Source organism: Python bivittatus, unplaced genomic scaffold (assembly GCF_059951505.1).
Source record: "Python bivittatus isolate LINGU-HERP-01145 unplaced genomic scaffold, Pbiv_v1 ctg000470_np1212, whole genome shotgun sequence".
NCBI lineage: Eukaryota > Metazoa > Chordata > Lepidosauria > Squamata > Pythonidae > Python > Python bivittatus.
In genome coordinates this window covers 3,371,022-3,385,884 of record NW_028277065.1, presented here as the reverse complement: position 1 = coordinate 3,385,884, position 14,863 = coordinate 3,371,022, and the positions used below count along the sequence as shown (strand labels likewise).

Below are 14,863 nucleotides of genomic sequence, written 5' to 3'. Positions count from 1 at the left end.
AGATCTAGATACCTTTAAGGAATTAATGTTACTATAATGGATATCCAATTCTCTTAGCACCATCACTGCAATTTTGATACTGCTTAGATGCTTTAATTTTTTTAATCAATCAGCCTCATAAAGAATAATTAATTTATGTTGTTTAAACAAAGTAGGTAATTTATGTGGAGTGGGATTTTTTTTTTTAAATTTCCTTTTAAAAAATAAACAAAATCTCCACAAGAGTAAATGAATGTAATTTCCATGACTGTCAGCAGTAGATGTCTAGGAGCTTACTGAACCTTTCCACCAAAATCATTAGGACTTCCAAGTGCCTGATATTCTATTTTATTTTATTCTATATATTTTACCTGACATTTTACAAAAACTTCAGCTTCCAAAAAATGAGGCTGTCCCAGTAGGATCAACTAATCTTTCTCCTATCTCTGATTAAATTAATGTGTAAAGATTCACTTACCAGTCAAAGGAAAGTAAATCATCACCAGTGTGATTGAAATGTGTCAGGGATACATAACTGAAATAATCAGGATAGCAAAATAGCAAAGCCAAATGCCTTTTCAATCTTACGATTCACGGGCCATGGAAGGAGGTAAAAATGGGGAAGGGAAAGAACTGGCTTTGTTCTATTGTACTTCCATTGAAATGGAGCACATAGACTGGAGTAGGAATTAAAGCTCTTTTCTCTTCCACTTGGAGGTGTCAGTTGACTCATATCCCCTGCCTCTCAGGTGGGCAGGCTGATCTCAAAGGCAATTCCTGATTGCTTTGCACCCCCAGGACCAGAACCATGCTGGAGCCTTTTCTTTCCTCAGAACGTGACAGTGTAATTTATTAATTATTTTTCAGCGTGAAAGTGTTTTCTTTAACTATTTAACTGACACAAATGCCAACTTATAAAAGTAATAAATTATGACCAGACATGCATATATACTCATCACATTATTCCCTTTTGGGGTAAGTAAAGTTCTGCAAAGGACACCAACTTTTTTTTTCTTTTTACACACTTCTGACATAACCATCTCTCACTTCTACATAAGAAAGTTGAAATAAGTATGATTTTATGCACAGGCATTTTCACTTCTTTTGATATTCTTCTCCATAATTCCCCTTATCTACCAGTGTATACATGTCTTATATTTTTTCTTCCATTTCCCCATCCATTTCTCCATCTTTTGGAAACATCATGTGTCAGTACACATATTAACCTTGTTAGGATCATAGAATCATAGGGTTGGAAGCGGCCTTGGATTTCTTCTAGTATAACTCCCTGCCCAGTGCAAAAAGCCTCATACTCTTCTGAACAAATGGCTGTCCACTCTTTTCTTGAAAGCCTCCAGTGATGGAGCACCCACAACTTCAGGAGGCAGGCTGTTCCACTGTTTAATAGCTCTCAGGGTCAGGAAATTCCTCCTCTGTTCAAATTTGGATCTCTTACTATAAAGTTTCCACTCAGTGGATCTTGTCTTATCCTCAGGTTCCAGAAAGAATAAATTCCCCTTCTTACTCTCTTCATCTTTTGGAAAACATATATTTCCTTTAGCCACTGTTCATAGGATTTAGCCTCCAAGCTGCTCACCAACTTTGGTGCTTTTCTCTGTATTCAGTCTAGTTCCTCAGCAGCCTTTTTATATTGTGGCAACTAGAACTGGACGCATTATTCCAGGTGTGATCTGACCAAAGCAGCATAGAACAGTACTATCACTCCTGTGATCTTGACACTATAAATGATTTCACTACTTATGTTTTCAATCTTTTAAACAGTCAAATAAATTACATTTTTAAGTTTAGATTCATTCCTCTGTCTTGTGTATGCATGGACAGAGTGACAGCCCAATCACATTTTTCATATGCTGCCATCTCTTTCAGACCCATTCATTGATGTCATCTAACAAAATATTATCCCCCAGGATCACATTTCTCCAGAATATTGCACCATGTGTTGCAAAGCTCTTGTCTTCTTTCTTCATTGTCACCGTTCCTTGAAGCTGTCATCAACTTTTGGAGTTCTACTTTCATGCGCCCCCACAGCAGTCTAGATGACACCAATTCATACTCTCTGACATTTGATGTCTTCATTCATAATTACATTTCACTTCCCTGCAGGTATTCATCAGCCCCACTCTACAGAGCATACCACATTCCTTCAGATCCTTTCCCTTTCTCTTAATTCGTTCATGATATTCTTGTTGTGTTTTATACTTTTATTTTTACTTTTAATTGTAAGCTGCACAGAATCATTGGGAGTCAGGTGGCCTATAAATTGCAGAATGAATGAATGAATGAATGAATGGCCTTGCCTTTGATCAGATTATGCTTCTAATAACAGAGGAAAGGTGTAGATTAGGGTACCAATCTTAGTCATACCTCTGCCACACACAGCATTCCTTACTAAAGGTAAGGACAGGACAGTTTATATGGTCACATTTTGGCCAGTATGCCATAATAATAAACAAACCCAGTTTTGTCCCAATCATATTTATTCTATTCTATGCATGCTAGGTTAAAGACTAATTTAGAGACAACTTGCAAGCCAAAATAGAGCTGCCCATATCCCACCAATTACCAAGTAAATATTATATGCTGACATATACTCAAGATGCTATTTTCTATTCTCATTTTTTTTTTAATTCCTTGATCATTTGGAGTGGAAGTGGAGGGCTTTCCAAACTACTCCTGGACATCCCAGCTTAACATGTATATAGTGCTTACTAACACTTCTCCCCTTCAAACACATCTTTATGATTTATAGTGTTGACTTCTTTTCTCTTATTCATGGTTCTCCTCCAACAATGTGCTTGATCATCTGAATTTACAGTATTTGAAGATCTACAGGCTGCGCTTCTATGTCCACATAAATTCACTCCACATGCTTGAGAAATGGATGTCTTCAGGATGCCTGACAGCAGGGATAGATTACATGGACAGATTACTGCAGTGAAGGTTGGGTGGGGGTTCAAGTCAAAGAATTCTAAGAAGCTCCCTCTGAGATCTGCTTCATGCAGCCCTATAGCCACACCTCCAGCTCCACCCCCTGCCAATTTTTAATAGCAAAGCAAAGTGACTGCATTGTTTTGATGATGTCTACTCTGGCGCCCGAGCAATGAAATTGGACAGAATGGCTGCTCTTACACAATGTAATCTGGAATAGTTTCAAAGAAGAAACTGAAGGATTCCAAGTGGTGATTTTCCATCCCACCTAGCATCATCTACCAGCAAGAAAACCAATCACTGACTGTTCTCTTGAACATGTAATGATGTGGGTTTGAAACATCAAATCTCAATTTTGACTACTTATTATTTTTATTCCAATCTTAATTGTACATCATTAGGATCATCACTACGAATTAGGGCTAAGGAGCGTGGGTATCTCCAAATTTCTGAAATATTAATTATGTAACCATTGTATTGTTTTCTGATACATTTTAAAATAAAAAAGTATACATTGTATAAGTCTTGAAATAAAGAAACAAGTACAAGGGACAAATCTAGAAAGACGATTTTTAAAACATGCTTTCCTCCTTCATATACAAATAAGTTGTGTGTGTGTGTGTGTGTGTGTGTGTGAGAGAGAGAGAGAGAGAGAGAGAGAGAGAGAGAGAGAGAGAGAGAGAGTAAATTTCTCCTAACAAGAAAAGTTCTTCCTGAAGAGGTCACAGGGAACTATTTTCTTATAGGAGCATGAAAAAGTATTTTACACGAAGTCCACAGTGTTGAGTTGAAGTGCTATTCATTCATTCTTCTATAAGAAATGCAGAGTTGCAAAGAAAAGGGAAAGAAATGAAACTAAAAGGAAAAAAAAAGAATGAAAAACAGACAGGGCATATATTCATGGTTACATATGCATTCATACAAGTTCCATTTTCACATTTCAATGGACAGTAGACATATTTCAGTATAATCCTCATTCATATTGGTAGGCAATAGTATCAATTTTGTACATAGATGAGTTGTTGGGTCCAGATATTTATCTTTCCAAGGCAGAAAGATAAGTATTTTATTTCTAAGGATGGCACAGGCAACTCACCTTCTTTGTCCAAATGTCAATTTCCATATGATAGGAATATAGTACAGTAAACAAACAAAAACTGGTACAATTGAATCTTTTTTCAAACTTGCATCAAGATGGGCAATAACGTCTTTCCCAAACAGAATAATATGGGACACTGATGAAATGAAGCATTCATTTCATATCCTATATAATGATTTCATGTGATGATTATTCATGTCTTTTCTATATAAGCCCAGTGGAGTCCAATAAATCCAAAACACTTTTTTTGTTGAACAAAACAAAATCTAAGCTCAACAGAAAAAAATTATATTGATAGTAACACTTCTCATTATCTAGGCAAAATAGGAATGTTTATTCTTTACTCCACTGAAAAATTAAAGTTTCCATATCAATTATGGATTAATTTGATATGCCAACTTTAATTTTTCAGTGGAGTAAAAAATAAACATTCCTATTTTGCCTAGATAGTGAGAAGGCAAAAAACTGAAAAACAGGAAATATAGATTATTTTTTTTTAGGTATTATAAGATTTAATAATTAATTAAAGAAGGTTAGGTTTTTCTGATTAGGTGTTTCTGAAGCTGAAAATCCACAATCCAAACTGGGATGTCAATAGATATTGTAAGTGCTACCATTGAACCATACTAGCAGATAATATTTATCCTTTATATTTGTATCCTTTATATTTCTACTTTAAAATGGAAAATGTTAAAAATTCATCATTTCCATCTATTAATTCATCGAAACTATAACTCTCATCTTCCATTCAAATTTGTCATACAACAGAGCTTTTTAAATGAATTCTGACATCTGGATTACTACATAGCATTGAACTAGCATGAGAAATAAAGAATCAAAGTTCTTTGAGTCAATGTAACAGCAAGTGGAAGTAATTTACTACATTTGATCCCCCTAACCAAAAGTGTAGTGTATGATTATTCTTGATGAGTTCAAGAAGGAGAATTGTCACTAAGAGGATTTGTCTGAAATGTGGAACTATCCATTTTCACAATGAAGAAATTTATCAGAGGAATTCTCCAAGGAAACCCCCCCTTTATTGTTTTTAATTGGGCTGCATTCCTAGCCCATGTTCTTAGAGGAAAGCCTCATCAAGTACAAAACTGTACATTACTGAATCTCTTTTACATGAAGAGTAAACAATCTTGTCTTCCAAAATCTACCTAACAGCTTCTTCAGGGCTTCTTTGACAGCCTTATTTCTCAGGGTATATATTAGGGGGTTGAATAATGAGGGAAGGACTGTGTATAACAGGGAAAATAATTTACTAGGGTTTTTCTTTCCTTCAGTGTCTGGCATCAAGTACACAAGTGCTAATGCCCCATAAAAAAAAGAGACAACAATCAGGTGAGAGGAACAGGTGGAAAAAGCCTTTTGTCTCCCAGTTCTAGATGGAATTCTCAAAATGGTCCTCAGTATAAATATGTAAGACATCAAGGTCAATGTAAAAGGAGGAAAAGTGAATGTATAAGCCAAGACTGCAACGGCATATTTCATAACAGTGGTATCACTGCAAGACAGCTTTATTAATGGCAAGGATTCACAAAAGAAATGATCAATTTCACTGGGGCCACAGAACCAAAGCTGTAACATTAAGACCAAATATACAGACGTAAACACAGTACCATTGATCCAAGAGACAGCAGCCAGCTGGATGCACCGGGCAACTCTCATTGCAGTTGCATAATGCAGAGGTTTACATATGGCTAAAAATCGATCATAAGACATCAGAGAGAGGAGGTAGCATTCTGTGCTACATAGGAAAGCAAAGAAATAGAACTGTGTGATACATCCTTTGAAGGAGATGGATTTTTCCCCTGTTAAGAGACTGTCAAGCATCTTAGGCAAGATTGTAGAGCTGTACATCATTTCCAAACAGGACAAATTACCTAGGAAGAAATACATGGGTGTATGCAAGTGCTGATCAGCCAGTATCAGAAGAATAGTGAGGAAATTGGCCAGTATGGTAAAAATGTAGATAATTAAAAAGAAGTAGAACAGGAACATTTGCATACCATGAAGCTCCCCAAATCCCAGAAGGATGAAATGAGTGATGACAGTCTGGTTACCTTGCATTTTATTTCACATTACATGTGTACTCACCCAGAAAATCAATGTACACACTTGCTGTAGAAAAACATTTGTGGAGTTTGAAATTCTGAAATATCCATCATAATTTCACTCTACAGGGAGTCAAGACACTAAGTTCATGGTGTCACCAAAAAAAATCAATTTCCATTGAAACTACAAGTAAAAAAAATAAAAAGCCGTGTTTCACAAACTGGACAAAGATTCTTAATATTGTATTGCTATAATACTGTACACTTGTTCATAAGAAAATTGTGGGTTAAAACGAAGATGAAACCAGATACTCTTTGGATCTGTATAAAATGTTTAATCAAATGCTACTGAACTAACAATTTCATCTCCTTGTTTGTATTCTGGCAAATTACTGGTTGACTAACATAGATGGAAGAAGTTTCACCTTGAATGAATGAATGAATGAATGAATGAATGAATGAATGAATGAATGAACAAATGTGCTTCCTTTTCCAGCCCTCCCAATATCTTCAAGAGTTGATTGATAATAGCATGCATGTTGCTGAAATTTAAATTGTGCAAAAAACATGGAGAGATTTTATCTCAATAACAAATAGATGAAAAATACAAGTTTGAAATGGCTCCAAATGCTTTCACTGTAATATATATCTGTATACACATAGATCTTCCTTCACCAATCTTGAAAATAGTTAACAAACCTATTTCTATCCAGTTCTGTTTCTTTGACATCTCCTATCTTATTTAAGCCTCCCTGTGTTGATTATTTAAACTTCAGGAAAGTAAATGTAACCTCAATGGCCTTTGACAAATTATGAAATACACATTTGCAATTAGTTCTGTTCTGTTGCATGAAGTAATGTGAAAGAGCTAAATTTAGATTGAAAAGTATGCGAATGTACCAATATTCAGTGGAATCTCTAAAGAACACAACATTTGGGACAAATACATTTGTTTTTCTAATACATATTATTTGAAATTTGATGTCTCGGCAAATATGCTAGATAAAAATAAAAAAAATTGGGACATTTTACTTGAATTATCTTGGAATTCCAATTCCTTTTTTTTTTTTTTTAATAAATAGTGTCATGTTTTTTGTTTTCTTTTAACCACCTAGACTCTAAGAAGAATCACCTAGTGGTAATCAATTGAGCCAAGAAATTTTATTATAATTCAGAATACTTTCAATCACAAGTGGTGTCTACTAAAACCACTAACTATATGGATGGAAAACTCCAAACATTTCAAATAACTAGCATTTATATACAGGGACAAACAGCTTTACTGACGCAGGCATAAATCTGTAAAAAGCAATAATTTCAGGATTCACTCTGCTGTCACATAATCTTTTGAGCTTCTTCCATTTAAGTTGAACATACTCTGAACTCTACTTTTGGAATATTTCTAAATAAAATCCAGGATACAGTTAGTGGTTTCAGTAGTTTTCCACTCCCTCCAGCTAGCCTAGCCTATGTCATTTAAAATTATTTCACAATAACAGTCATTTGGATCTAAAGTAAATTCTGGTGTCTCTTTGATATCTAATACCTCACTTGTTTCTACTTCTGGCAGAATAATAAAATTATGCAAGTAAACCTTTAAAATAGGCCTTCTCACTTGCCAACACCCTGAATGATGGGTAACAAAAGATATGACCAAACTAAGGACATCTTGAATGACACTTGACGTGGGCACACACATTGTCCTTTGGGTCAATCTTTGTAATATATGTGTGCATGCTACAAAGCAATGCAACAGCCTTAAGCATAATATTTATTTGCAGCAATAAGAGTTAGCTTGTTTCCTGGTAAATGGGTATCTTATCAAAGGTCAGGTTCCCCATGACAGTCATTCTGGGAAAAGACAGCTACCTCATGGCACTATCTACAGACTCTCAAAGTCCAGATTTGCCCTCCACCTCAGTTTATCCCTGTATCATCATGATCTATGCAAGTGGCTGTAGACACAGATATGATGCCATAAGTATTATATCTAATCTCCTTCCCTTGCTCACTGCTACATAATTCTTTGAAGAAGGATTGTTGCAGCAAAATACATCCAACCCCCCCCCCCCATCCTCCTCCTGATTGATTAAAGCCTTTCAGAAGGCGGCATGCAGTTGGGTCCAAGCAATTATTAATGTCTCACTGTGGGAGGGGGTGGTGCTGCCTGCTTTGAGGGAAGTAACGGTGTACCCTCATCTTAAGAGGCCATCCTTGGGCCCAAGCATATTAGACAATTTTTGTCCAGTCTCTAATCTTCTCTTTTTAGGGAAGGTCATAGAGAGGGTGATAGGCTCCCAGCATTGGAGGGCCCTGGATGAAGTGAATTATCTGGACCCATTTCAGTTAGAGTTCATCTAACTGAGACAGCACTGCTCACACTTATGGATGACCTTTGAAGGGGTCAAGATTGGAGAGGTATGTCGCTATTGGATATCAACAGCTTTCAATACCATTGACAATGGTATTCTTCTGGACTGGCTTTGGGAATTAGCAACGGGGGTCATTCTTTTGCAATGATTCTCCTCCTTCCTCCATGATTGGTTCCAGTCAGGGTTGGTAGGGGGGAAGGCTTCTTCTCTTTAGAATGTCTCAAGGCTCTATCTCTCCCTTCTCCTATTTAATAGTTGGCTGCTCCAATCCTTTGGAACAGCTTTCCCCCTCCAATTGAGAGGGCCCTCACACTATTAACTTTTTAAAGTGCTGTGAAGACATGGCTCTTCACCCAGGCATTTAGCTAGGATGGAAGCGAGCCCAGTAAATATAAACATAGAATCAGTGGGATGTTGTGGTATTGTGGTTGGGATATATGATGATGTTGTGGGTTTCTATTGGTTGTATTTATTCTGTTTTTATTGAATCTCATTGTGAGCTGCCTATGATTATCATGTGTAAGATTGGCCACCATATAAGTTTTCTAAATAAATAAATAAACCAAATCCACATGAGTGTTGACATTTGCAATTCTCAGACAATGGGGCTAACATTGTAGATCAAAATATATACAGATAATGTATTATTTTAAAAAGGAACACCCTTCTATACAGTGTGGAGAATTGAAATACTGCAAATTATGCACCTGTATACATTTAACTTGTTTATATTTACAGTATTTATGAATTTTCCTTTCCTAAATCTTAATTGCATTGTGTTTATTGTTTCCAAGCCAATGGCATGGTGAAAAGGTGTTTGGGTATCTGTTTATCAGCAAAATCACTCTCTGAAAACTGAACAGAACAGGCCAAATTTGGTGTGGGAGAAAAGCCAACAGAACAATAGTGTTCAAAACTGGGCTAGATCAGGCAGGGGGATGCAGGAAAAAGAATCCCAAAAGAATTCCCTAACACATTCCTATGGGAGAGGAAGTTGGGAAGTCCTTCAGAATGCTGCTGACAGCTCCATTCTTAAGTTCTGTTCCCTTCTGGTTATATAATACAGAACTGTGTTATTAATAAGGGCTTGGAAGGAATTGTAGAAGCCATGGTCTGCTTGCTTTCCCTTCCTTGTTATTTATTTATTTATTTATTTCAAATAAAAGACATCTACAGTATCACAATCACAGTCAGCAACAAAACCTAAGCTTCTATGCTTTAGTTGAATTACTTGATGAAACTTAATAATTTATTCTTAATAAGCCTGCATGATTGTGCTTCTTTACAGACAGCAATTCATATATTTATTCAGGAAGTGGAAATAAATCTGATAATCAATTATTAATCTATAGATTAATCCATGAAGCAAAATTGATAAAAGATCCAAATGAATTCATAGTGATCAAATTTCTGAAGCATTTCTAATCTAGATAGATAAACAGATATAGATATAGATATATAGATATAGACACAGATTCTTTATCATGGTCAATGACATGTCCATAAAAAAATTACATACATGAAATTAATAATAGTTATTAATTAAGCATGTCAATCAAACTGCTGTGAATCTTACCTATTGCATGACAAATTTTAATGAAATAGAGTCACTTGAGATCAAAAGTCATACTTGTAAATAAAACTGATCAGGATGACCAAGGAATTTGATCAGGTATGGGGTTATCAGCTTAAGGGGGGTATTAGCATAAAGCAAACAGTAGAAGAAATCATGTCTAACTTTTCAATGGCTCCTCCTCTGCATGGGAATAGTCTAGATTCAAATGAAATGTCCTTATATTTCCCCTCTCAAATCACTGATCAGACTTAATCCAAATAGACTGGCCTTCATAGTGAGGAATATTTGTAAATGGAAGGAATGATTTGAGAATCACAGTAACCTGATGTAGGTAGCTTTCTATCTGTGGGATTCCTTGTATGAACCTTATTAACTTAGTAACAGTTGTTACATTTCCCTACACATGTCTCATCTGTTTTCTGCACTAAGACCTATTATTGACATTGTTGCTTTTCTTCACTGTTAGTAAAAGTTTTGGAATCAGAAATTTATATTGCATCTTTATGCAACAGAAACAACAACATAACAAAGCTAGATGCAGAAGATTCCATAGTGGATTACCCCAGAGCTAAAATCTTGGTTGTCTTTCTAACCAGATTGGAAAAATCAGTGTTTCCTCTTTGATCATATACTGTACTTTTTCATGTGAGCATTTCAAGACTTACAAAGATGAATAATTATTTTTCTTGCTTTTAATTTTTGTAAAGTATCATCATTTACTCTGTAAATCTGTACTACTTATATGACAATAAACCCCACTAAACTCAGTGGAATTTACTACCAATTAAGCATGTATTACATTATTGCATAAATTGTTCAACTGAATGGGGCTTTTATACCTGACCCTGTAGAGGATAGCAACCTTAATGTCTTTTGCCCTCAAGTCAAAATATATCATTCCAAAGTCTGTGCAAGAGCTTTTTCAGAGCTTCTTTGACATCTGTATTTCTTAGACCGTATATCAGAGGGTTGAAAAAGGGTGGAAGGACAGTATACAAAACTGAAAATATTTTACTGGGGTTTTCCTTGCCTTTGCTCATTGGCATCAGATATGTGATGATTATTGTCCCATAAAAAAGAGAGACAACAATCAAGTGAGAAGAACAGGTAGAAAAGGCCTTTTGCCTTCCAGTACTGGATGAAATTCTCAAAATGGTATTAATGATACATGTGTAAGATATGACAGTCAAAATAAAAGGGGGGGAAGTTAATATAAAAGCCATAAATACACTGACATACTTCACAAGGGTTGTGTCACTGCATGAGAGTCTTATTAATGGCAGCGACTCACAAAAGAAATGATCTATTTCATTAGGACCACAAAACCAAAGTCTCAACATCAAGACCGAATATATAGAAGTTAATACCATGCTACTGATCCAAGAGCCAGCTGCTAACTGGATGCAAAGCCTGCTTGTCATTGAAGTTGCATAATGTAAGGGTTTGCATATGGCTAGGAAGCGATCATAAGACATCACAGAGAGGAGATAACATTCTGTGCTAGCTAAGAAGCCAAAGAAATATAGTTGTGTCATGCATCCTTTGAGGGAGATGGATTTGTCCCCTGTTAAGAGACTGGCCAACATTTTGGGCAGGATAGCAGAACTGTATATCATTTCCAAACAAGACAAATTCCCCAGGAAGAAATACATGGGCGTGTGAAGATGCAGATCAGTCAGAATCAGAAGAATGGTGAGAAAATTTGCCATAATAGTCAAAATGTAGACAACTAAGAGCACAAGGAATAAGATGATCTGAAGACCATGTAATTCTCCAAATCCCAGAAGGAGGAAATGAGTGATGGTGACAGTCCTGTTTCCCTGTACTGTCTTTCTCATAATACATCAATAGTGACGATATCACCAGTCCTGAAAAACAGATTAAACATAAGATACATGTTTATAATAAAAACACATGATTACCCGTTTCATTCTGCAGACAACCACGGAATTGAGTATCTTGAGTATTACATTTAAAAATAAGCCAGTTATTTATTTATTTTCTTTATGTTATGTTAGTAAGATAGTCTAATAGAATTATTTTGCATTACTGTGGCCAATACTTTGAAAAATCTTGGAACTCCTACCTTTGTGCCAGCTTATATCCAGTTGCATTTTTTATTAGCTTTTGTTATAAGATCTGCTGGTTACAAACAAACTAGGCTTGGTGTCATGTGTGATATGTCATATGTGATATGTTTAGGACTAAAGTTTTTAAAAGTTATGTTTACTTCATTAAGGAATTTGGTACCAAGAAATACAAAGTTTGCTCTTAATTCATAAAATTATACATAGCACAAGGAACATATTATATAAAAATAAAAAGAAGGCATATTCATTTAAAACATCCCAGGAAAACAGATAAAGTCAATTCAATCTCCCTTTGTTTTCATCTTGGGGTATATTTTTATATATAATAAAAGTGAGTGTCTATGATTCTTTTTATTGCAGGGGAGTAAAATATTCACAAATTCTGAGTTGAACCCAATTCATTACTTTAACAAATGCTGTGTTCCACCTTGGGCTAAATGAGAATTTGTCTGCTTCAGTTCAATGCTCTGAATAGCATGGGAAATATGTAATTTGGCTATAGATATTTGGGGGGGGGGGGTTGTTTCAGAGAAACACACAACCTGTGGGATGATATATTTTTAGGTAAATTAAACATCAATGAATGAAGGTGGCCCAATTTTAGAGAAATAGGAGTTAAGCTCCTTTAAATTCTGCTTTGGTTTTAGATAAATTCATGTAACTTTGGAGGGAAATGATGAGATTTGCAAGCACCAGTGTTTTACAAAAGAGGTAAGTCCTACCATATTTCAGCTAGACAGATGGAATCTTGAAAGCTTGAAGTTATCTTCTAAAAATTATTTGACTCAAAAAGGTTATTGGCTTTATATTTTTATTTGTTTTTTTCCCCTCCACATAGCCTACATAGCTTCATCTTTACAAATATAAGAGTAATTCTTTGAAGTACACTCTATTTCATGAGGTAAAGAAAACAGTGTGAGGTATGGATAGCAGGGTTTGGAAGAGAAGATGGGAATTTACCAAGTGATGCAGCACAATGGAGATGATGAACCATGAGATGTATGATGATGTCACTGATGGTGTTCTACACAGGTTGCCATCATCTTCATTCTGTAACTGGATGAAAATTTCCTCTGTTTAAAAGAAGACATATCACTTGAATCAACTAATCTCCCTCAATTTCCATCCTGGCACTTCATCCCACCAAAGTCAATTTTGCAAACATTGAGACTCCATCCAAATATCCAAGACTTTATTCTCTCTTTCTCTCTCTCTCTCTCTCTCTCTCTCTCTCTCTCTCTCTCTCTCTTTCAACTTTTATTGTGACATTAAGGAATATCTTTCCATCCTAATGCTACTACTATTGACTATTCCTTTTTGTTGTATAGCCTATTCCTTTTGTTTGTTTGTTTTTGGTAGCAGACAATTTGCCAGATTAAGTATATGCAGGAGTATTTATTTAATAATCCATATGCCATTACTCACTTCTGAATACTGTTCAAGTTTATGTTTTTTAGTGGAAGTGGGATATATATATATTGGATGAATAATCAGTGATGCTTAAAATGGCTGGTAATTTTAATGAGATCCTGGGGTATGTAAGAGTAAGCATTTGTAATATTTCATAATGGTACTAACAGTATCATTCAGTATCATTCAACGACCCATGTGTTTGGGAAGAACTGTTCTACTAAGGGAAAAAATGAATGACATATTGTTTTGTATTAGAATTGTTACAGAGTCATGATTAATCATTAAGCAGAATCCAAAAGCAAATTAAATGAGGGTTTGAGACTCTTTTCTTTCCATCCCCATCACAATATTTTGAAGAGTTCTAAGGTTATCTACTGTATATATAAGATATGCATAACTGATAATTAAAGGAAATACCTCCGTTGCAGGTAAATGTGGAATAGAAGCTTTGTAGAGGTCCTGCATCTTTGTAAATCCAAAAAAACACATATTATATGTTTATCATATAATTTATAATATTCTTCTTTTATTGATCTTTGGGTTTATTTGGGAAGAAAAAAATGTCACACTTGGTTTTATGCCCTTATTAAAGATTGCCTTTGGTGAATATCTAGCCTCTACAGTTAAATCTCTGGAGACCCTGACTAATTATGGAACAAAAATAAATTCATTTAAATTAGCTTTGAATGAGGCCAAATGAGTCTGTAGAACTAATATTAACTGTAAGCTAAGTTAGATAACATCAAACCTCCGGTCTTGATCCCTGTCCTATATTGGGACTTCTCATGTTTCATCTTCTAGCAACTTTTTTGAATAGCACCACGTCTTTAAAAAATATTTCCAATTCTTTAGCATTCTAGATAAAAAGCTAAAGATACAGTCACTTAATATAGAAGACCCTGTCAAATCATAGGACAAAAGTCAAATATATCTCTCTATGGGTATGTGGTTGCTAAAAATGAACAAAAACATGTGTTCATTTTAATGCAGGTTTAATTTATCATGCCCATTTTCTGAGGAGAAAAATGCATCTTACATGATTTCCTGTTTCCCTTTCTGTTCCTGAGACTGATATGAGTCAGGCAACATTAAAATGATTTATTTATTTATTTATTTATTTATTTATTTATTTATTTATTTAATTGCTTTTTAATTACAGTGGAACCTCGGGTTACGAATTTAATTCGTTCCGTGACTCTGGTCGCACCCCGAATTGGTCACAACCCAAAGGAAATTTCCCCATAAGGTTCAATGTAATTACTGTTAATCCATTCTGGCGTGGAGGATAGGGAGGTGGCTATTGCTTGGAGGGAGAGTCCCCCTCC

At 35.3% G+C, this 14,863-nt stretch overlaps 2 protein-coding genes across 2 annotated transcripts; both read right to left on the bottom strand.

Moving 5' to 3' along the window:
* Nucleotides 1-5,137: 5,137 nt before the first annotated feature.
* Nucleotides 5,138-6,115, bottom strand: LOC148215641 (olfactory receptor 10A7-like). The gene has a single exon (XM_088143122.1). It carries the CDS (start codon nucleotides 6,101-6,103, stop codon nucleotides 5,138-5,140), a length of 966 nt encoding a protein of 321 aa, XP_087999248.1. The 5' UTR covers nucleotides 6,104-6,115.
* Nucleotides 6,116-10,872: 4,757 nt separating this feature from the next.
* Nucleotides 10,873-11,885, bottom strand: LOC148215640 (olfactory receptor 10A7-like). Its single transcript, XM_088143069.1, has one exon. It carries the CDS (start codon nucleotides 11,871-11,873, stop codon nucleotides 10,920-10,922), a length of 954 nt encoding a protein of 317 aa, XP_087999195.1. The 5' UTR covers nucleotides 11,874-11,885; the 3' UTR covers nucleotides 10,873-10,919.
* Nucleotides 11,886-14,863: the final 2,978 nt, after the last annotated feature.

Excerpts from the sequence above, each read along its gene's own strand:
- LOC148215641 (XM_088143122.1), bottom strand. The coding sequence starts at position 6,103 with ATGCAAGGTAACCAGACTGTCATCACTCATTTCATCCTTCTGGGATTT.
- LOC148215640 (XM_088143069.1), bottom strand. The coding sequence starts at position 11,873 with ATGAGAAAGACAGTACAGGGAAACAGGACTGTCACCATCACTCATTTC.